The sequence below is a fragment of the Zonotrichia leucophrys genome, chromosome 4 (assembly GCF_028769735.1).
Source record: "Zonotrichia leucophrys gambelii isolate GWCS_2022_RI chromosome 4, RI_Zleu_2.0, whole genome shotgun sequence".
Classification (NCBI taxonomy): Eukaryota; Metazoa; Chordata; class Aves; order Passeriformes; family Passerellidae; genus Zonotrichia; species Zonotrichia leucophrys.
Genome location: NC_088173.1, coordinates 69,692,704 through 69,714,497, shown reverse-complemented (window position 1 = coordinate 69,714,497; position 21,794 = coordinate 69,692,704). Strand labels below are relative to the sequence as shown.

At 47.6% G+C, this 21,794-nt stretch overlaps 1 protein-coding gene across 2 annotated transcripts in view; it reads right to left on the bottom strand.

The window, feature by feature from the left end:
• The window catches only part of PTPRA (protein tyrosine phosphatase receptor type A), a 100,804-nt gene that overhangs the window by 19,680 nt on the left and 59,330 nt on the right, over positions 1-21,794 (bottom strand). Inside the window, exons 1-6 of one of the 2 annotated variants that reach the window (XM_064712020.1) lie at positions 20,212-20,401; positions 11,254-11,332; positions 10,476-10,841; positions 8,243-8,260; positions 4,341-4,425; positions 2,593-2,666 (exon numbers count right to left, since the gene is read on the bottom strand). In XM_064712020.1, coding sequence (XP_064568090.1) covers positions 2,593-2,666; positions 4,341-4,425; positions 8,243-8,260; positions 10,476-10,841; positions 11,254-11,326 — 616 coding nt within the window. In that variant the 5' untranslated portion in view covers positions 11,327-11,332; positions 20,212-20,401. Of the gene's footprint in view, positions 1-2,592; positions 2,667-4,340; positions 4,426-8,242; positions 8,261-10,475; positions 10,842-11,253; positions 11,333-20,211; positions 20,402-21,794 lie in introns of those variants that run through there. The other variant, XM_064712019.1, reaches the window with a different exon arrangement.

Here is a 21,794-nt window from a genome sequence, read left to right as displayed (position 1 = left end):
CATGATATGATATTATATAATATTATATTACATTACATCTAAACTGAATCTGCCAAGCACTCCACTGCACAGAATCTCGTGACTGTCAGCTGACACACACACCTGGATTCAACTGGTCAGCGAATCAAAACATTCACACCAGAATCCAAGCATCAATTCCCTTCAGGTGAACAATCTTCCACCATGCATTCCACTTGTGAACAACCCAGGAACAGTAAATGAGATAAGAATTGTTTTTTGTTTCTTTGAGGTTCAGAGAATGTGAAAACCCAGAAATATTCTTGGGAAGAACTGTGCCTTGCTTTTCTCTGTGAAGGGAAACGCGGCGAAAATTGGCTCTGGCAATCAAGGGATGACTATTGTGTGAACATTAAGAAAAGCTTTAGTGATGTATGGTTATGTTATTGTGGTTTAGATGTCCCCTGTTCTCCCCACAGTTCCCTTTCCCCCTGTACTGTTGCCATCACACACCCTGGGCTGTCCAGGACAGGTACAAAGAAGCTGCACAGGTGTCCCTGGCATGGGGCAGTGGGAATGGAAAAGCTTGGGGGTGCTGAGGGGGCGAGGCAGGGCAACACCTGACCCCCAATCCAGTGACAAGAAAGCAGTTTGCACTGATAAATGGCACAGAAGAGCTGAATGACAGACTCTGGGAGGGGCCAGGGCTGGCTGATGCAACCCCAGGGGTATAAAAGATGAGCATCCATCTTGAAGATGAACTGGCTGTGTGGTACTCATAAGGGCAGCTCCCAGTGCTGTGCATTTTTCCTTATATAGTCCTTTTGCTGTATTTTTAAAGTTTAATAAACTCTTTTAAATTTTCAAAGTGAGCAGTTGTTTCTCACATGGGGGTCACAGGTGCCACCAGCTGTGCCCTATGGCCAGCACTGCCCAGCCAGGCCCAGGAGAGCACAGGGACCCCAAATGTGCCACTTTCAGGGCTGTCCTTGTGTCTGCACAGAATGGTTTGGGTTGGAGGGGGTGTTAAAGAGCATCTTGGTCCAAATGGCTTTCACCAGACCAGGCTGCTCTGAGCACAGTGACACCTGGCTGGTGGCAGCACTGGGGTGGCAGCAGGGCCAGGGCAGTGCCTGTCCCCTGTGCTGGCACTGCTGGGGCACCTCCAGCCCTGGGGACACTTCTGGGCTTCTCACAAAAAGACCTTGAGGGGCTGGAAGATATCCAGAGAAGGGAACAGAGCTGGGGAAGGGTCTGGAGCCCCAGGAGCGGCTGAGGGAGCCGGGCAAGGGCTCAGCCTGGAGTAAAGGAGGCTCAGGGGGGCCCTTGTGGCTCTGAGGGGACAGCCGGGGGGTCGGGCTGTGCTCCTGGGGAACAGGGACAGGAGGAGAGGGAACGGCCTCAGGCTGGGCCAGGGGAGGTTTAGGTTGGACATCTAGGAAAATTTCTTCATGGAAAGGGTGTCCAGCCCAGGGCAGTTGTGGAGTCCCCATCCCTTAAGGGATACAAAAGCTGTGTGGATGTGGCACTTGGGGACATGGTCAGTAGTGGCCTTGGCAGTGCTGCTGGATTGGATGATCGCAAAGGACTTTTCAAAACTCAAAAAATCAGAGATCCTATGATGTTTAACACTCTGGGATCTACACTGTCCCAGAGGCAGGACAGGGCACTGAGGACAAGCCAGTGATGGGCTTGGAGATCACCTGGCTTTGAATTCCAACTTCTCCCTCTCTCCCATGGAAAGTCTGGCACCACCACTGTGAAACAATTCCCAGGAGGGCACAGCAGAGGCAGCTGCTGCTTGTGCAGCTCAGCAGAGCCCAGAAAGGCCACGAGAGGGTTACACCAACACAGCTGAGCGTTTATGAAGTTCACACCTCCGTTTACAGCGAGGTAAGATGGCAGGGAAGGTCTTAGCAGCCCACATAAAATAAAAAAGGTGCTGAATTCCAGTTAGTGCTTCTCAGAAGGTGTTTGGTTTATGTGGAAGGAGTGCTGAAAAAGCATCTGAACTGAGTTTAAGAGGCCTCCTCAGACCTTAATGAGTGCCTACACATGGATGCTGATGCCCAACTTCAGACCCTCAGTGTCAGCTCTGGCTCACAGCTCAGGGGCAGAAGAATTTAAACATTAAACAAGGTTTTAAAATTGCATCTGTGCATGTTTAGGAGGTACAAAAATGTTTTTATAATGAAAATAAATGTATTCCCTTTTTTCTCCTGGAAATGTTAGTCTGGAGTCCAGAGTTAGTGTGAAGATCTGAGTTTTAATCAAAGACCATCCTAATCTGAAAGAGCAGAAAAATATTTAATTACTCCCCAAAGATGCGGCTTTTTTTTTTCAAAAAAGGTTCTCATTTGAGTCAAAGAAACACTGTGAAAACTCAAGAGGAATGTGAGTAGTGATTTTGGAAGTGATCACCCATTTTAATATCAACCACTTGAGGGCAAACATTGAACCAGTGGAACGAAAGCTGGGAAATAAACCTTCATTCTGTGAAAGTCTGCCAAACCCATGGAAAACATGGAACAAAGGAGGTCAGGAAACAACAACAACAACAAAATAGAAATGAAAAAATATTTGCCTACAAAAATAAGAGGTGGGGAGAGCCGGTGTGGCAGCAGGGGGACTCACCTGTGTCGTCTGTCCGGCCGTTGGACAGACGGAAGGAGTTGGAGTGGCTCCCTGCCTGCTTGTATTTCTTGAACCTGCCAAGGAGAATTGGGATGGAAAAGTCAGTAAATACCCAGCAGGAAGCCCAGGTCCCCTCCCAGATGAGACCTAAGTAAGAACGAATACTGACAAAAGGAGGAGGACACTCAAAGGTAGCAAAAATCTGAAATTCTGAAGAAAGGAAGTTATTGGTTCAGATTCTACCTATTTTTTACTTTGATCTAACAGCAGAAAAAATATAAAGAGCAGAAAAAACTTCTGTAGCAATATCTCACTTCTTCCTTATGATGGAAGAAAACTCTTTATATATAGTTTGCTCAAGGGATATATGCAAAACAGATTTAATCCAGCTGCCTATTACTGTGTGAAAAAGAACAACAATGATGTGGAGAAGGCCACACAGGAATAAAGGATGATTTTGGTAACAGCACACTGACTCAACTTACTACAGGTGAGAATTTATGAGCATAATCACAACCACCTAGAAGCACCCAAAGAGCTCTTTCCCTTTTTTTTTTGGCCACACTTTCTCAAGGCTTCATGGTGAGCTGGTGGGTCCAGGAGGCTGCAGGAGCTCTGAAACCCTGCCTGTGAGCAGAGCTTTTCACTGAGCACATCTGGAACAGCTGCAGGAGCCCAGGGAGAGCTGGAAACCAGGAGAAGCTTTAAGGGTGCTCCTTCCAGAGGGCACCCCAAGGAGTCCCTGCTCCCTGGGCTGACCCAGCAGAGCACACAAAGCCCAGGTTGTTCTGTCCTGCAGCAAATCCCTGCTCCATGTGCTGTTAACTGGGAGCAGCTGCTCACACTCCTTCTGCCTGAAATTTGGAGTTTTGCTGAATCATTGGGCAGTGAACACAAACCCTTTCTTTCAGGGCTGGAAGCCAGGTGGGAAGGGCTCAAACTCTGCTGCTGCTGCTGAACTCCTGAGGCAAAACTCTCCTCAGGTTCACTGCTGTGAGGGCAGGCCTGGAGCCAGGAGACACAGGGGAGTTTTCCACTGCTAAGGAAATTGGTTTTTCTTTCTTTTTTTTTTTAAGGCTTACTGAATCACCAAACTGGTGAGTAAATGAAAATGTTTACTGCAGGTGAATAAAGACATTCTTAGTTATGCTTTCAGGAGCAGGGAATGCTTAATTTTGAGCAGGGCAGATGCTTGGATTCTAAAAAATGGACCTAAGAAGGTTTTATTTCTAAAAATTGGACTTAAGAAGGCTTTAATTTAAATTACTATCACTCCTCACAAGCTCCTGCCATTCACAGTGAAAGGTGCACAGGGATCATGTGAGGTTTAGTATCCCAAACAGTCTGGATATTGGATCCTGCTTGCTATCAAGATGGGAATCAAGGAATAACACATTGAAACACATTTGTGTTCAGCCTCCCTGGATTACTCAATCCATCATTTGCAGCCTCACCTGCTTTTCCCCACACTGACAGGGCTTCAGTTCAATTCACCCTGCTAAAAGTGACATTTTGAAAGGCAGAACAGGAATTCCCTACAGGAGGAGCAGCTTTGCAGAGAAAGGAATGAGCATCATTCACCAGATAACCCCAAACATCATTTTCATTCAATGTCCTTCCAGGTTTCTTTTCAAAGCACCAGCTGTGTCAGCCTTTAGAGCTTGGGAGACAGCACAAAAGGCTCATTCCTGTTCATTGAGGAATTATTTCTGTCAAACAAGGCAATCCAGCATTAAAGCAGCTCTTACCTCAACATGTACAGAACAATAATAATAAATACTATGACTAGGAGGGAGGACAGGGCCACCATCACAGCTATAATGGGAGTCTCATCTGCAAGAGGAAGAGAAAGGTGTGGTTATGGGCATTGGAAAACATCCAGAGCCATCATTTAACAATTTCTGCTTGAAGAACAATTCTGATGATGATATTAGTAATAAAAACATAATAAATAATAAATAGCATGAAGTGATGTTGCAATTTTCCAGCCTGAGAGTGAAAACAGAAAAGGATGAGTGAGCATCATGTGCCTCAGACACTCCCAGGTCAGATTAAACCCTGAAACCACCACTCAGAGAACCTCAATCCTCTCCAAGAGTTGGTCACTGTGAAATTGTGACCTTGCAGATGAAAAGGGTGATGGAGAAAATTGGGACTGGGTTTTTTTGGGGTTCCTTCTGCACAACTGAATGTGCACGTGGTGGCCCAGCAGCCACCAGCAGAAAATTCCTCTGTCAGCTGGAAATCTACAAAAAATAAAAAAAATCTACAAAATTTTCTGTCCAGAGAAGTTCCTAGCAGGCCCATGAGTTTGGTGTAAGGAATGTTTAGTATGTGATAAGATTAAATGGGTGAAAGCTGTGACCTCTCCAAGACCCCACATTTGGAACACCACCAATTTTGCTTCCAGTTCTTTGTCAAACAGGACGAGAGGACAAAGCTTCCTGCTGCCCCTGGGACCTGAACAGCTCCAAGGGTGAGATTTGGTGTGGACCAGGCTGCCCAGGGCAGCTGTGGCTGCCCCTGGATCCCTGGGAGTGTCCAAGGCCAGGCTGGATGGGCTTGGAGCACCCTGGGATGGTGGAAGGTGTCTGGGGTGGAACTGGATGAGTTTTAAGCTCCTTTCCAACTCAACCATTCCACAATTCTGTAATTACAGAATAATTTGGGTTAGAAGTGACCTCCAGAGACCATCTAGTCCAACCTCCTACCCTTTCCTCCCTGGAAATACAGAGTTCAGAGAGCAGGAGAGCTCAGACTCCACCAGGCCCCCAAGTGTGACCCAGTCTGGCTCCCTTGCAGAAGCTCCTCAAGGGCAGGTACCTCACAATTCCCTCACAAAACCACTGAAATTACTCTGAAACACTCCCATCCTGCATGACCCACAACAGATTTTATTTTTCCTTTAAATAACCCATTTCCATCTCGTGCTGGAGGTCAGTGAATCAGTGCTTGGTGCTGGCAAATCCCCCAGATGGGTTGGAAGCCAAGCAGCTCCAGCCAGGGAGGAGAAGGGCCCTGAAGGGCATTTTTTCAGATAAATGTGGATGCCAGCCATGCCAGCTGGGGATATTTCCATTTTCCATCAGCTCCCTCCATCTGAGGGGGCCACCACACTGTTCTACACAGCCCCAAGAGGCTGCAGGGCTCAAGACTTTTCCACCTTCTGTGCATCCATTTCCCTGCAGATCCCTCTCCATGTGGCTCAGCAATTTCAGCCAGCAGATTTCCTTAGCTGGGGTTTATTTTCCCTAATTTCTGTCCATTTCCCTATTTTTTGCTCCTAGGGGTTTATTTTGTCCATCTCTGAGCTACCTAAGGGCACTCTGATTGTATTTCTGTGTTTGCTCCTCTGTCCTGTGAGGTTTGGGAATGTTATTTCTATTAAAACATATGATTTTTAAAATATTTGTTAAATATTTCTATTAAAACATTATTTTTGTGTCATGATTTCAAGGTAATGGCCCAATGTGGCAAATAAAAAAATGAATTATCCTGGTTTTGCATGTTTTTGTCCTTCTCATCTACTGCCCTAATGTGGCAGCACCTCCCACAGCCCAAAAGGAATTTATTGGGAATTCTGCCTCTCCCACAGCCCAAATGGAATTTATTGGGAATTCTGCCTCTCCCACAGCCCAAATCAAATTTATTGGGAATTCTGCCTCTCCCACAGCCCAAAAGGAATTTATTGGGAATTCTGCCTCCTGCACACCTCAATAGGTGATGAGCCTTGGCATTCCCCATCCCAAAACCAAGAACAGGTTGGTCTTGGCCAAACCACAGCCAGCCCTGGCCCCTCACTGAGATTTCTGAGCGCAGCCACCACCTCCATCCTGTGTGCAGGAGAGGAAGAAGAGCTGCCATGCCAAAACCTGTGGTGTTAAATCACTGTTGGACCATTTTTTCCTGCCTTGGCTGGAGTTAAGCTCAGCCTGAGCAGTGCTGGAGCTGCAGGATGCAGATTTGAGGGCAGGGATGGGTGTGCCAGCAGGGCGCAGGGAATTTGGAGGTTTTGGGGTTTTTTTTTGCAGCTGTTCTTTGCACACATCTGGTGGGCTGAGGAGCTGGAGCTTTCCCACCCAGCCCAGCCCAGGCAGGAAAGGAGCTGGAGGGTCCCAGCTGCTCCTGCCAGCCCTGCTGAGCTCTGCCAACCCCCCCAGAGCTCCTCCAGCCCCAGCCTGGGGGCTTCGTGCTGGCAATCCACCTGGAAAGGGGACAAGGACTCAACCTTCTGCTCCCCTGGTGCTGCAGCACTCACTGCAGGCCTGAGCTTGGGAGGCAGCAGGAGGATTAAATCTTCTCCTGGTCCCTCTGAGGAGCCACCAGACCCCCCTCTGGAGCTTGGGAGCACGTCCCAGCTGCTGGCAGAGGTGTCACCCAGACCTGGGTGACCTGGGCAGGCCCTCCCTGCTCACAGCTGGCAACATCTGCCCACAAAACCAGTCACAGAATGGTTTGGGCTGGAAGGGACCTTGGAGATCATCCCACTCCACCTTCCACCATCCCAGGTTGCTCCAAGCCCCATCCAAGCTGGATTTGGACACTTCCAGGAATGGGGATGCCACAAATCTCTGGGCATCCCATGCCAGGGCCTCACCACCCTCACAGTGAAGACTTTATTCCCAATATCTAAACCTACTCCCAGTTTGAGGCCATTTCCCCTTGTCCCATTTGCTCCTGTTAAATATCCCTTATTTAATCTGATTTCCTCACTATATTTATAACAATATTAGCAATATTACTATAAATCTTGTTAGGAAGTCAGATGTATTCCCATTTTTTTTCCTTTGCCCTCAGGAGCAGGGATGAAGGATGGCAGAGAGAGCACAAAATCAGGCCTAAGCCAGGCCAGACCTGAGGGAATTACACTGAGCATTTCTGCAGAGGCTTAGCCACAATTTCAAATGAGTTCCTTTGGACCTGCATCCCTTTTATTCCCTCTGCTAAGTGGAAGGGAATAAAAGGAGATGCTCAGAGCACCTGTCTGGGTGAGGCAGGCACAGAGAGCAGCACCAGGCAGAGTTTGCATCAGAGCCAGGATGAAAACACACACACAGAGGCAGCTGATTCCTCCAGGTGGGAGCCAGCCCAGCTCTGCCCGCTCCTGGAGTGCTAAAGCCATCAGTAATTGCAAATATTCTGGTAGAGATGCCAGTTCTCAGAGCTGAGAGATGGAAAAATGTCCCTAAAGTGCTGTTCTCTTACAAGAAATGGATTTGTGTTACTGCTTGCCAACAGAATGAGGAGAACAATAATTATTCCCATCATCTGCTGGATGGGTTTGGATCAAATTGTGTAAGTCACAGTCAATAAAGACAATTCAGCAGCAAAAAAACCACAACAAACCCAAAAGGAAATATCCTGAATGGCTTTTCAGACTTGGGTCATGCAGCTCTAGGGACGTGCTGACATTCTCAGAGCGGGAACAATTGGTTCCTAACAGGACATGTACAAATTGGAATGGGATTGTTTCGTTCTAGAAAGAAAAGCTCAACAGAAATTAAGATATCAGTGTGTCACCAGCTCTTTTAAAGAGCTTGAGAGGCTTCATAAAAACACATTTGTAAGTCCTAAGGAGAGCTCTCTGATAGCAGAATGCTTCTGGAATTGTTTTTACTGAGTAAAGAGCAATGAAATGTAACATTCTTACCTCTTCTGTCAGAGTTACCTGCAGAAAAAGAAAACAAAAGTCTCTTAGCAACAAAGGAACAAGACATTTTAGTAAGTCAGGAAGGATCAAAGACCAAGACAGGAACAAATTTAGTAACTCTCATCATCTGCCTGTAAATCTTTCCTTTAAAACACTAGCTATAAAACCAGGATGTTAAAAGGAATTTCTGAGTAAGGAAAAATGAACAAATCCTGAGTTTTTATCAGCAGAACAAGGAGCTGAACACAAGCTTTAACATCACTAAACACAACTTACTGTTTAAACCCATAACCAGCAAGTCACTGGTGTAATTCATTAGCACTTAAATATCAGGAGATGACACGGGTGAATCATTTTAAGAGTGTGGCTGAGCCAAGAGCTCAATTAGGAGCAGCTGGGCTCAGGGATGGGGGCGAGGGGCAGCCAAGGGAAGTCTCTACCTGCTGGGCTGGATGGCTCATCCAGAGGGCACAGGAACAAAGCAGTGCCAGGGAGAGCAGAGCAGAGCCTGGCTTTCCTGGCTTTCCTGGCCATGAAGAGCTGCAGCACAGGGCTCAGGACAATCCTGGTGGGTTTGGACAAGGAGGAACTGCCCCTCCAATGTGTGACCTTCTGGCTCAGTCCCCTTCTGGAGCACCACTTAATTCTTCCATGATAACACCAACATTTCCTGTTAAATCTAATTTATGGCTGCCCTCACGGCAAGGGCAGCCCTAAAACTGGTTTTGTTCCTTGATAAATTACTTGAGATAAAGAAAGAATTAGGTTTGATCATTTGTTCTCTGGGGTGACGTCAAGTGAGAAGCCACTTCTGGCCTTGATGGTGTCGTGGCATGCACCAGGGGAGTTCACCAAAACTGGTAACCCAAATCACAGAAAGGCAGTGGAGACACAAAAATGAATAAATTCAGCCCCTCAATGAACAGACATCATATTACAAAATCCAGATATTGGCAGCTTAAGGCTTTTGCCTCCATCTCTCCTACATTTATACCAAACTTGGCCCATGTGTGTGTCTAAGGCTCTGCCAGACTCCTTCAAAAAGGATTTGGGTTGGGAAGGAAGCTGGATGAGCTCAGGGGTGGCAGAACACTACAAAAGCTGAGTTCTGAACTTCCTCCAACCACATCCCTTCCCATGCTGGTAGCAAAGACAACTTCACTGCAGCTTCAGGGGCTGTGGCTTCCAAAGATCCCCAGAGGAAGAGGGCACACACATCCCTTGGGAAATTGGTTCTTAAGGAATATGCACTTGACATCTCCCTGCATTAACTCCACCATCATCTTGTTTTAGGGTTTTCTAAACCACAACCAAGTTACCAATCCTGTATTCCCACTAAATCCCAATTGCCATCCTCCTACTGCAAGCTGGAGACACACAGCATCCAAACTGGGTCTCAAACAATACAATGAGCAAATCATGGCTGAAGAGCAACAGCTCAGCAAAGATTTCTGGCCAACTCAGCCTCTTTTTGCCTGATTTTTCACTCTTAACCAGGACTGAGCAGCCACAATACATTTTATGGGGTCATTTTCATGATGTGCCAAGAGGGGAATGGGATCAGGATGGCAACAGAGACAACTCTCCCTCATCTGGACCTTTTAAAGATTGAAATTGCCCAACTAATGGACAAAATTGATAATGTAAGGAGAGAATCACAGAATAGTTTGGGCTGGAAGCAAAGATCATCTACCTGTGGAGATCTTTCACCAGATGTTCTTGGTACGAACCTTTGGTCAGACAAACCTCATCAGAAGAGGTTTGAGAATCTTCTTGTTTTGCATCACCATGAAATTGGCCCCAAAGTGTTTTGTTTTTGGTTTTTTTTTTGCTCCATTTTGCTCAGCCAACAAGAGAGCAAAGAACAAACTAGAGCAGGGTGCGTGAAAGAAGAGAAAATAGAGGAAGGGAATAGGAGTGGAAAAGGGAAAGAGAGAAGAGAGGAGAAGGGAAGAGAGGAGAAGGAGAAGAGAAAGGAAAGGAGAAGGAGAAGGAGAAGAGAAGGAGAAGAAGGAGAAGGAAGAAGGAGAAGGAGAAAGAAGAAGGAGAAGGAGAAGGAGAAAGAGGAGAAGAAAAGAGAAGGAGAAGGAGAAGGAGAAGGAGAAAAAGAAGAAGAAGGAGAAGGAGAAGGAGAAAAAGAAGAAGAAGCAGAAGAAGCAGAAGAAGAAGAAGAAGAAGAAGAAGAAGAAGAAGAAGAAGAAGAAGAAGAAGAAGAGGTGGAGGAGGTGCCTACCATTGTGGGAAGCAGAAGAGGTCTCCTGTGTTGTCACCAGCATGCTGAAATTCCTCTCTGTGGTCTCTGCCTCCGTGCTGGGGACGGTGGCGCGTGGGGCCGACGGCGTCACGCTGGGGAGCAGGGATGGGGCTGGAGGCACAGGCTGGGTTGTCCCCAGCGTGGAGGAGATGTTGAGGCTGCCAGTGGTGGCATTGGGGGAGATTCTGGCAGCTGTGGTTGGAGGAGGTTTTGGCGCTGTGGTAGGAACAGTCCCCGGAGTGCTCATGTTGAGTCTGTGTGTGTTGGGTGTGGTCCCATCCTCAGGACCTGCTGTGGGAGCTTTGGTGGGGCTCCTGGGGGAGGTGGACGCTGTTGTGGGTGGCTCTGAGAAGGGAAAAGCACAGGGGAAGCTCTGTGAGATTCTCTTCTGTCACACTGAGGGGTTTAGATGCTGAAGATTCATGTGACTGTAACTATAAGGATAAAACACCCAACAAATCCTGAGCGCAGGACAGGAAATGCTCTGCACAGCAGGAGACACAAATGTCAAAAAAATAAACCCTCAACAGGTGCTATTTATGGGGATGTACAAACATTAGAGCCCCTGGGGGTAAGGATCAATATTGCTCAGAGCTGAAGCTGTGGCCCCATTTATGAGCACCTGAAGCTCATCGCCCTCTTTCCAACAATTTGTTACAGCTACATGGAGGACAGAAGGAATGAGACACTGAGCACATTCTCACTCACTCCTTTGATCCTAAAGATGGGATAAAAAGTGATGAGGAGCACAGTTTACCTGTTGTAACGTTGTTAGCACCTACACTTATCAGGCCACTTCCGAGCAAAAGGAGAAAGAGCCACAAATCCATGTTGACCTGGGGAGGAAAGCACAGAACACTTATTAAACCCTGATGCAATATCATCCCAAAATATCCAAGGTGGGGATGTTGCTGTGCATCTTGTAAAGCTCAGAGTGGCGAGTGGAAGTGTGGCTGGAGTCCCTGCAGGCATCTGGATGGGAAGGATTTATGGGTGAGTTCATACAACAAGGGGAAAACACATGGAGAAATCCCAATCTGGTGGAGCAGCAAAGTGTCCATGGATGAAGCAGGGAATGGGTGAACTGTGGGAGAGCATGAGAAGAACAAGCTGAGCACTAAAACCAAATATCTGGTCTTGAAGGAGATTAATAAATAGTTTATATAGTGGTCTGCAAATGGCTGTACTCTCAGCAAACTCAAAAGCAATTCAGCTGAAGACCATGGCAAAGAGCCTTGATCCCAAATGCCCCAGAAGTGGAGGCAGGAATGAAGGAGAGGTCAGCTCCCCTTGGCTCACTGACACCTGAAATGTTCCTGGGCAGGGGCAGGACACTCAGCTCCATTCAAACCCTGCTGGATTCCCTGTGCATGTGGTCAGAACAAACACTCACACATAATCCAAGAAGATCAGCGAGTTCAGGCTGCACGCCCATACTGTACGTGCTTCCCAGGAAACGTCCAGCAGAATTACAGGACGATGACATCAGTAAAATCATTTCCCCCAGCCCTTTCTAATACAAGATTTTTATGGTGATTTCTTTCCTCTGGAGACCTCAGAAAGCTCCTGAGAAATGGGTATCATTATCTCCTCCCAAACACCTACGGATCCAGAGGCCCAGAGACGTCATCGTGCTGGCCAGGACAGAGCCCAGAGCTGCCAAGTCCAGGCCAGCACGTGGCCATGGGGCCTTCCAAGGATGGGCCAACACCTCTCCTCTGCTCTGAGCCCAGAGAGGGCTTGCAGACAGCTCTGCTCCATGCCATGGGCCAGCAGCTGCTCCACGACTCCCGTCCTTCAGGCTTTTGTCCTGTGTCCAGTTGCATCTCCAGGATCTCCCAGGAGAGATCTCGCTGCCAAGTCAACCTGAGGAGCTGCCAAGAACGGGTTTTATTCCCTCCCCCTCTAATAGATCTTGTGTTATTTGTGCTTCTTCTATTTATTTAAATCTGCTTCATGTAGACCCATCCCAAACTCCGGGCAGAAGGACAACACTGAAGTCATCCACGCGCTGGAAACGCTATCAGCAATACAAGATCCTCCCACCAGCACCACCTACCTTACATGTTTTTCCTCCCCCTCCAAAAGAAAACCTGGCAAAAATTGACCTTACTCAGTGACCAAAAGGTCAGACAAACCCTGAACCAGAAGGAAACCAAGCTCTGGAGATAAGAGCTCTCCATAGGCTCTGTCCATGGCCAGCCCTGCTGCTGCAAGCAGGGCAGGGCTTTCTCCACGGGTCCCACTGGTGTGAGCAGCCAGCATTCCAGAGGGTTTCATCACCAGTTAAAATATCTGTCTGCGTGAATTTGAACTGATTCAGTACTCCTGTCACTGCTGAGAGCAGCACTGGTCCTGCAATGCCTCCCCCAGGCTGTGCTCCAGGGTGGGATGTCAGGAAAAACCCACAAGCAGTAGTTTGATGGTTTGATGACATGTTCCACTCATGGTGATTAATACACCCCACTCAGCTTGCTCAGACACTTGTCAGAGCCTGGTCTACACAAGCTTGGCTTTGAGGAGAAAATCCATTATTTATAAGGAATAAATTCTTCCCTGTGAGGGTGGTGAGGCACAGGATGCCCAGAGGAGCTGCAGCTGCCCCTGGATCCCTGGAAGTGTCCAAGACCAGGTTGGACAGGGCTTGGAGCAACCTGGGGTAGTGGAGGATGTCCCTGTCCAGAGCAGAGGGGTGGAAGTGAATGATCTATAAGGCCCCTTCCCAACCCAAACAATTCCATAATTCTGTGATTTTTTTACCTTTCTGCAGGAGGCAGATTGTCCAAGCATCCCACTGTGGAATCCCACAGAAATAAGGTGCTCATCCTGAGGGGACCCACGTGCAAAAGCAGGAGGAAGTTAAACACACACTGAAACTTCAGAGAATGGAAATTACAGCACAGAAATGCTCTGAAAACCTCACAAGAGCTGATGAAAGCACCAAGATCTCGTCATCACAACCACTTCCCTCACTGGGAAGCCATCACTGCCACAGCAAGGACACCGTGGCAAGGGAAGGGGAAGACTCAGCTCTTCTGGAAGAACTGCTGGGAAAAAAGTGACCACTGGCTGTGTTTTGAAGAATATTTGCACAGAAACACCATTCACTGAGGTGGATGTGGCCTCTTTCTCTTCCCCTAATTTGTTTCTCAAGAGTTCCCCTTCTTTTGGGATGCAGTTCATTTGGGATCCCCATTCATTTTGAGTTCTGTTTATTTGGGATCCTGTTCACTTGGAATCCAAAATCATTTGGGATTCCCATTCATTTGTGGTTCTGCTAATTCATGATCCCACTCATTTGGAATCCCATTTGTTTGGCATTCCCATTTATTTATTATCCCATTAATTTAGGGTCCCTATTTACATTGGGTCCTCGTAAATTTGGGATCCCACTCATTTAGGATTCCTGTTCATCTGGGATCTCCCTCATCCCATTTCTGCTCCTGTTCTGTGCAAGCTGTGCCAGAACCTCCCCACATCTTCCCATGGTATTAAAGCAGGACACAGAGGGTGGGAGCAAAGAAGGAAAAGCCATGAATTCCCTCTCTGCTCTCCATTATCAGGAAATAACCCACAAAGGATAAAAGAGCTTGGGTTTATTTCCACAAACCATGATTGCTACATGGATGAGAGCTACAGGAGATCCCTGGACTGGCTGCAAAGCCCCTTTGGGGTGGTGGGATGATCACAGAATCATTTAGGATGCAAAAGACCCTTAAGCTCATCAAGTCCAGCCATCGATGAGGGTCCCTCCTTCGCTGAGCTGCCAGCACAGCTCTGGGATTACATCAGCAGGCAGGGAGCCCTAAACCCCCCTTGATTCTACATTTAATCAGTTCATTGATCCATGAGTGGATTGCAGGAGGAGGAAGGGCTTGGCAAGGGGAGATAATGCTGGATTTCCCCAAGCCTTGCCCCGCTTAGGTGAAGAAAGCTGGATGCAGGCAGTCCGTGCAGAACCTGAGTTTTTATGGCTTTATTACTGCGACTGTCAGAAGGAATGGGATGCTGGGAGCATCCCAGCTTGCTGTGCACATCATTACCCAAAAATCCAAATCCCTGGAGCTGCTCCTGTGACCGGCAATCAGCTGCCAGAGCTGCTTTATCACCTTAAAACCAGATCCGGAGCAGGGAGCAGGCAAAGAGCCCTGTGCAAGGGGAGGGCTGTGCCAGCCCAGCTCCCACTTCCCAGCCCCTGCTTTAAAACCCTCCCTATTCCCAAAAGCAGCATAAATAACGCCAGCACTTCATCATTCCCCACTCAACATAAAAGGCCTCGAGAGTCCTACCCCAAAGCTGGAGAAACCCGAGTCTCCCTTCCCCCTCGGCTCCCCCTCCCTGCTGCTTTCGGAAACGGAGAGGAAATACTTGTAATGTTATCAACATAAACACAGCTCTTGGCCGGCTGCAACATCCTGCGAGCTCTGCAGAAAAACACCCTGACGTCAGGGCTCTGCCCAGCAGAAGGGAGCTGGAGGCTCAGGCAGTGCTGCTCCACAGGGTCGGGATGCTCGGAATCGTGGCTCCTTCTTTTTTCAGAGATCAGGCTTGGAAAACTCAGTAACTGCCACTGGTGTGCCCATAAATATTATATATTTGTGCATTTTTTTTGTGTGTATAGATGCAGATATAGATTTATAGTGTATGTGCACTGCATCCTTCTGTAAACTGCTTGGGATCTTCCTTATAGGAAAAGCTGAATTTTAAACTGCATATCTACAGAGATAGATATAGATATATAGTGTATGTACACTGCATTCCTCCATAAACTGCTTGGGATCTTCCTTATAGGAAAGGCTGGATTTTAAGCTGCATCTCTATATAGATATAGATATAGATAAAGATATATAGTGTATGTGCACTGCATTCTTCCATAAACTGCTTGGGATCTTCCTCATAGGAAAAACTGGATTTTAAGCTGCATATCTGTATAGATATAGATATATAGTGCATGTGCACTGCATTCTTCCATAAACTGCTTGGGATCTTCCTTATAGGAAAAGCTGGATTTTAAACTACATATCTATATAAGTATAGATATATAATGTATGTACACTGTATTCTTCCATAAATTGCATGGGATCTTCCTTATAGGAAGGGCTGGATTTTAAGCTGCATATCTACATAGATATGAAGATATAGATATAGATGTAGATAGAGATATATAGTGTATGTACACTGCATTCTTCCATAAACTGCTTGGGATCTTCCTTACAGGAAAAGCTGAATTTTAAGCTGCATATCTACATAGATATGAAGATATAGATATAGATATATAGTGTATGTGCACTGCATTCTTTCATAAACTGCTTGGGATCTTCCTCATAGGAAAAGCTGGATTTTAAGCTGCAGGATGTATGTTTTAAAAGAAGCAGATCTTGTCAGGATGATTGATGCCGGAGAGGGGAGAAAAAAATAAAGGAAATAATCTCTTTATAAAGTAATAAGTAGCTTCAAAATGCCTGTGCTGGTGCTGCAGGGGGGTCAGGCTGCAGGATCACCCTGCCGTGCTTGCAGAATGCAAAGAATTGGAGTTTATTGCTGCAGAAAGTGCCCAGGTCCAACCCGGATACAGCCGTCCACAATCAAAGGCAGGATTTACCCCCACCTCTGACATATTCCTAATTCCTGGAAAATGAGGCAATCTTTCTCTGTGTGCACTGAGGAGACACAACCTGAATTCTAACCAGCTTTGCCGGGACCCCAGAAATCCCTGCTGTCATCAGGAGGATGCTGAAAGGCTGTGGTGAGACTGAGACTGCCTCGTGCTGGCTCCAAATGCAGTGAAAAATAAAAATAATGTTCAGTTTTCCTCTTTTTTTGTTGGCAGGGGGAGAGGGTGCAGAACTGGGAGCAAGGCTGGCTCTTTGAAGCAGCTCACAGTAGGGCGAGAACAAGCACGAGCATAAAGAAAGGGGAAAAAGGTCATTTTTTAAATTCTTTTTGGTGGCAGCAAGCCATCAGCATGCCTCAGCCACCCTGGAAAACAAACCTGCCATTCCCTCTCCCCCTCCCTGCTCCTTTTAAATCCTGTTTGTGGATTCCCAGCCTCTCACTGGAGCTGTGATCCACGGCAGAGGAGTTGGTCCATAGCAGGGCAACTTCATCATAACCCAAAGCTCTCAATGAGATGCAAAGAATAAAAACACACATGGAATAGCCGAGGGCTGCAGCGAGTTGGCCATCACAGGGAGAGAAGAATTGAATTTAGGGAGGGAAAAGGGTTTTGTTGCACTAAAAGGCAGTGACTAATTCCTTGCATGTGTCTCTGAAGCTGAAGCAAGGCCTTTGATGTGTCACTGAACATTATCCCCCCACCCTCTGCTGTTCCACTCTTCACCAGAAAAGATGAATCACAGCAGCCATTCACCCTTTCTGAAAATCCATTTAGTTTTCTTCTTTCTTTTTTATTTTTTTCTTTCTTCTATTAAACAAACAGGCAGCTCCACACGAGGGACAGGAGCGGGGCAGGAGGAGGAGGAGGAGGAGGAAGAGCCTGTGGGCAGGGCCTGCAGCTTGGCTTTCTCCACCTGCTCAACCTTCCACAAATCACTGCTCTCCTGCACACCAGGATTTGCTCATGCTTTGGAAGGCACCTTAAAAACCATCCAGATCCAACCTCCTGCTGTGGGCAAGGACAATTTCCACTATCCCAGGTTGCTCCCAGCCCTGTCCAACCTGACCTTGGACACTTCCAGGGATCCAGGGGCAGCCAGAACAGCTGCTCTGGGCAACCTCTGCCAGGGCTTTAACAACCTCACATTAATGAATTTCTCCACCTAATTCTGCTTCCTGGCAGTGTGAAGTAATTTCATCCTGTCCCATCACTCCACACCCTTGTCCAAAGTCCCTCTCCAGCTGTCCTGGAGCTCCTTTAGGCACTGGAGGGTTTTGAAGGCCTCCCTGGAACCTTCTCTTCTCCAGGTGAACACCCCCAGCTCTCCCATCTATCTCCAGAGCAGAGGGGCTCCAGCTCTGGGAGCATTTTCATGTCCTTCAGTTCAACAGGTGAACACGCACTCATCTTTCAAAGAGTAACACCATGATCTGTGCAAGGAGGGAACCCAACCCTATTCCCACCTGGATTTCTGGGCACCTAGAAATATCTGTCACTGCTAGGATAATGTTAAAATCTGCTGCTCTGAACCAGGATCAGCTTTTCCTGTGGATATGAACCTGAGTGAGATGTTAACCCATCCCATGGTGATCCTCTCAAAGGCCACCCAGCAGCAGCAGCAACGTGTGTGAAGCCATCATGGGGGATGGAGAGGATCAGGATGGAGAGGATCAGGATGGAGAGGATCAGGAGTTCACCAGACAGAACCTGGATGGAGGCTCCCCAAGCAGGTCCAGGGAGGGGATCCTGCCCCTCCGCTCAGCACTGGGGAGGCCACACCTGCAGCACTGGGTGCCAGCACAGGAGGGACATGGACAGACTGGGGACAGCCCAGGGAGGGGCTGGAGCATCTGTGGGAGAGCTGGGACTGCTCAGAAGGAGAAGAGAAGGTTCCAGGAAGGGCTGGGAGAGCTGGGATTGCTCAGAAGAAGAGAAGGTTCCAGGGACCTCATCCCTGCCCATCCACACCTGCAGAGAGGACAGAGCCAGGCTGTCAGTGGTGGCCAGGGGCAGGACAAGGGGCTGTGGGCACACAGTGACCACAGGAGGGTCCCTCTGAACATCAGGGAACACATTTTGCCTGTGAGGTGCTGACACAGGTTGCCCAAGGATGTTGTGGATTTTCCTTCCTTGGAAATATTCCAATTTTGTCTGGACACTGTCCTGTGCAACCGGATCTGGCAGCTCTGCTGGGGCAGGAGGTTGGATCAGATGACTTCCAGAGGTTCCTTCCAAAATCAATCACTGTGATTCTGTAAATGCAAACTTTTCAAAAAGCAAAGCTGCTGGGATTGAAGCTCACAGTGGAGTAAGAAAGCAGCCAGGACTGAGAAGGAGATCCCTACACCATGCACGATGTTGAAAGGGATTCATAAGGATCACCAAGTCCAACTCCTGATCTTGAACAAGACAACCCCAAAAATCACACCATGTGCCTGAGAGCTTCTGAATACTTCTGTGCCTCAACACTTCTGGAACTGTAAAATAAACTGATGAGGTTTTCAGCAAAAAAAAACCCCAAATCTAAAAATCAGAGAAAAACAATAAATGTGGATGTTTTCGGGACATGAAATAGTTTCACCTCCTACAAAGATGCAGAAATGGTGACAGTGGGTACCAGTGACTGCAGCAGAGAATGGTTTGGGTTGGAAGGGACCCTAAGGATCACCCAGGTCCCATCCTTACAATTAGTCCCTGTAACTGGCACATCAGACCTTGCTCTTCTGTAATATCTTGCTTTTAGGAAAGGATTCTGTCCCTGCATGTTTAAAAACAAGCAACTACTAACAAAGAGCCTACAGACTTGATGGTCCCATGCTAAAAATATGGAAGTAAAAGCCAGGGGATGAGGCCACACCCCTGGATGAAGCCAGGAGCAGATCTGTGGCACATCTAAGACCAAGGCCTCAAATCCTTGTCCATGGAAGGGCATCCCTGCCACAGCCACCACCTGGAAACCACCTGAGGTGCCTTGCAGGGAAAGAACTACAAATACAAATTATTTTCCTAATAACTCTCATAATTAGGACAGGTTTAATTTGCCCTCAGCCACTCTTTTCTCCTGGCACCACAGATGTGTGATCATGGGAATATGTGCCAGTTGCTACTGCAGAATAAACTGGAGTGGCTTGGGGAACAAATTATGGAAGAGACAGAGGGGATGAAAAGCTTCCTGTGCCTGCAGCAATGGAGAATGAGCAGCTGGAGAGGGCTTCCTAAAGGACAGAGCATTGAGGAGGAACAGGTGAGTGCCAAGAGAAGAAGTTTTGAGGAGGAGAGCAGAGGGAGATGTCAGGGCAAGGAGAAGGAAGATGAAGGACCAAGTCCAAGCCTGGTCCAGGAGGAAGGTGCTGGGATGGAGGTGAGACCTTCTCTGGGATGATTAACACAGATCTGCCACAGAAACACCCTCAGAGCTTGCAGAAACCCCTGGCTAGCACAGGACCACTCTCCTGGTGTGCCTTCCCCATGGGATCAGCACTGCAGCCGCAGCACGGCACCGGCAAGTGGAGAACAACACCAGGGAGGCACGGGAGAAGCTGCCTCAACTCATTATTCCAAACCATTAATTAATAATCCAAACAAAAAAAAAGTCAAGGCACACAGGAACAAATTTCCTTAAATACCCCGTTCTAGGGTGTCCCCTCCTAAGTCCCAGGCGTGTACAAAGGAAACAGGAGCACAGTTCACATTGCAGCTACGAAAAGGACGGGCTGATTTTGATGGAGGAGTCAGGATGAAGGATGGCTATTATTCAGCATGACAACATCCCTACCTAGCAAAATGCCTTTCAGAGAGAGCGAGCCGTGCGTGGGGAGGAGAAACGAGGCTTAAAATAAAAGAAAACCCCACAAAGGAAAAAAAAAAAAAAATAAAAGCCCAGCTTTTTGGGCTCAGCCCTTTCTGCAGGAGCGGGATGAAGTCTCAGCTCCATGCCGAGAGCGTTGAGGCAGCGAGGGCTCGGAGCATCCTACTTAAAACAAAGGTGTCGGCGGGGGATCACTCGCATGACAGCCTTAAAATCTCCTTCCAGAGGCTCAGCCCCAACTCAAACGCATGCGTTCGGTCATGCAGCTCAATCTCCGTGCCTGTGCTTACCCTGAAATCCACCGGGGACACCTGTAGGTGCGGGGAGCAGCCAGCCCGTCCCACGGAGCAGCCCCCGGGGCTAACAAAGTGCCGCGGGAGCCGTGGAATCACCGCTTTACCTGCGGTAATTCTGCACCGCTGCTCAGTTCAGCCCTGTTGCCACAGTAACACTTGTGGTGTAGCCGAGATCACTGATTATGAAACTAGGGAAAAAAAAAAAAAATCAGAGGCTGCTAATTAGGATATACTCCAGTTCTCCAAAAGCTCCATATTAATGACATTACGATTGTGAGCGCAGGGAAAACAGATGCCAGGAAGAATCACCTCGGTCAGCACCCGTGGCCAACAGCTGCTTTTATTTTTTTTATTTTTGGGGCTTTTTTTTATAGACAGGTCTTAAAAATTCAGCCTGCAAATTCCCTGTAAGATCGACTTGTTGTTTTCCTCCTCTTTGAGCAAACGTGCAAGACTCGGTGGAACAGTCTTTACTCTTTACATATATTTGCATGTATTAGAATGGGAAAAGAAAAAACAAGGGTTGAGGATGAGGTACAAATGATGACAGACAGAGATGCATCCCCTGCATCCCTCATTAACCGTGGTTCTCTGGTTTCCAGATAAACCAAAATCATGATTTTACCAGTGGCCGTGAAGGTTTATAAACAAGGTTTGCAAAGGAGGGGGAGCTGGATTTGAAATGTGTTCCTCCTTGACTTCTGTGAGCGCCAAAAGCATTGTGAGGCACGTCTTCTGCTGAAGGTTTCAAGCTGAAAAGTCTGACTGGAGCACTTGTGCTGCCAGACACAACTGTTTTTCAGCACAATCCACAAATAAGACACTGGAGCGTGTTTCCAGGTGAAAGGAAAATTGCCTGACAGGTATTTCTGGAGCTGCAAGCCCAGAGAGATGCTGCCTTAAAAAGTCAGCTCATCAAAATGCCATGATTTTTCAATTTTCTCAGATGACCAATGCAGTGAGTGGATGAAATGGTGCTGAACGTGCAGGGCCAGGGAAAAGTGAGTTCATGAATTTTAGAGTTTATTAAGAGCTTCCTATCCTGAAAGTGTCCAAGGCCAGGTTGGACAGGGCTTGGAGCGACCTAGGATAGTTGGAAGTGTCTCTGCCCATGGCAGGGGGTGGAACAAGATGCTCTTGAAGGTCCTGTCCAACCTGACCTTGATGGCCTCCAGGGATGGGGCAGCCACAGCTTCTCTGGGCACCCTGTGCCAGTGTTTTACCTCTCTCATTGTAATAAACACATTCCTTACATCCAGAACTTGGAGAACAATTGGGGACCCACCTCTTTATCCCCTGCTTTGAGGCAGGAAAATAAGTGAGATTAATTTTTTTTCTCCAGCAGCATCACCTAAAGCCTTGAAAGCACAGAGTCCCCCACTCACAACTGCACGAAGCAATTTCTTCTCCCACTCATCAGCAATACTGAGGAAGTGTTAGATGGAGTGTTAATTACCTATAAATGTGATTTATTAGCTGGAAACAATACAAGACACCCACCAACCATCATTTACAAGCAACTGGCCAAGCATGAGGGCACCAGGTCCTGGGCAGACTGGGATTGGCACGTTGCAGAT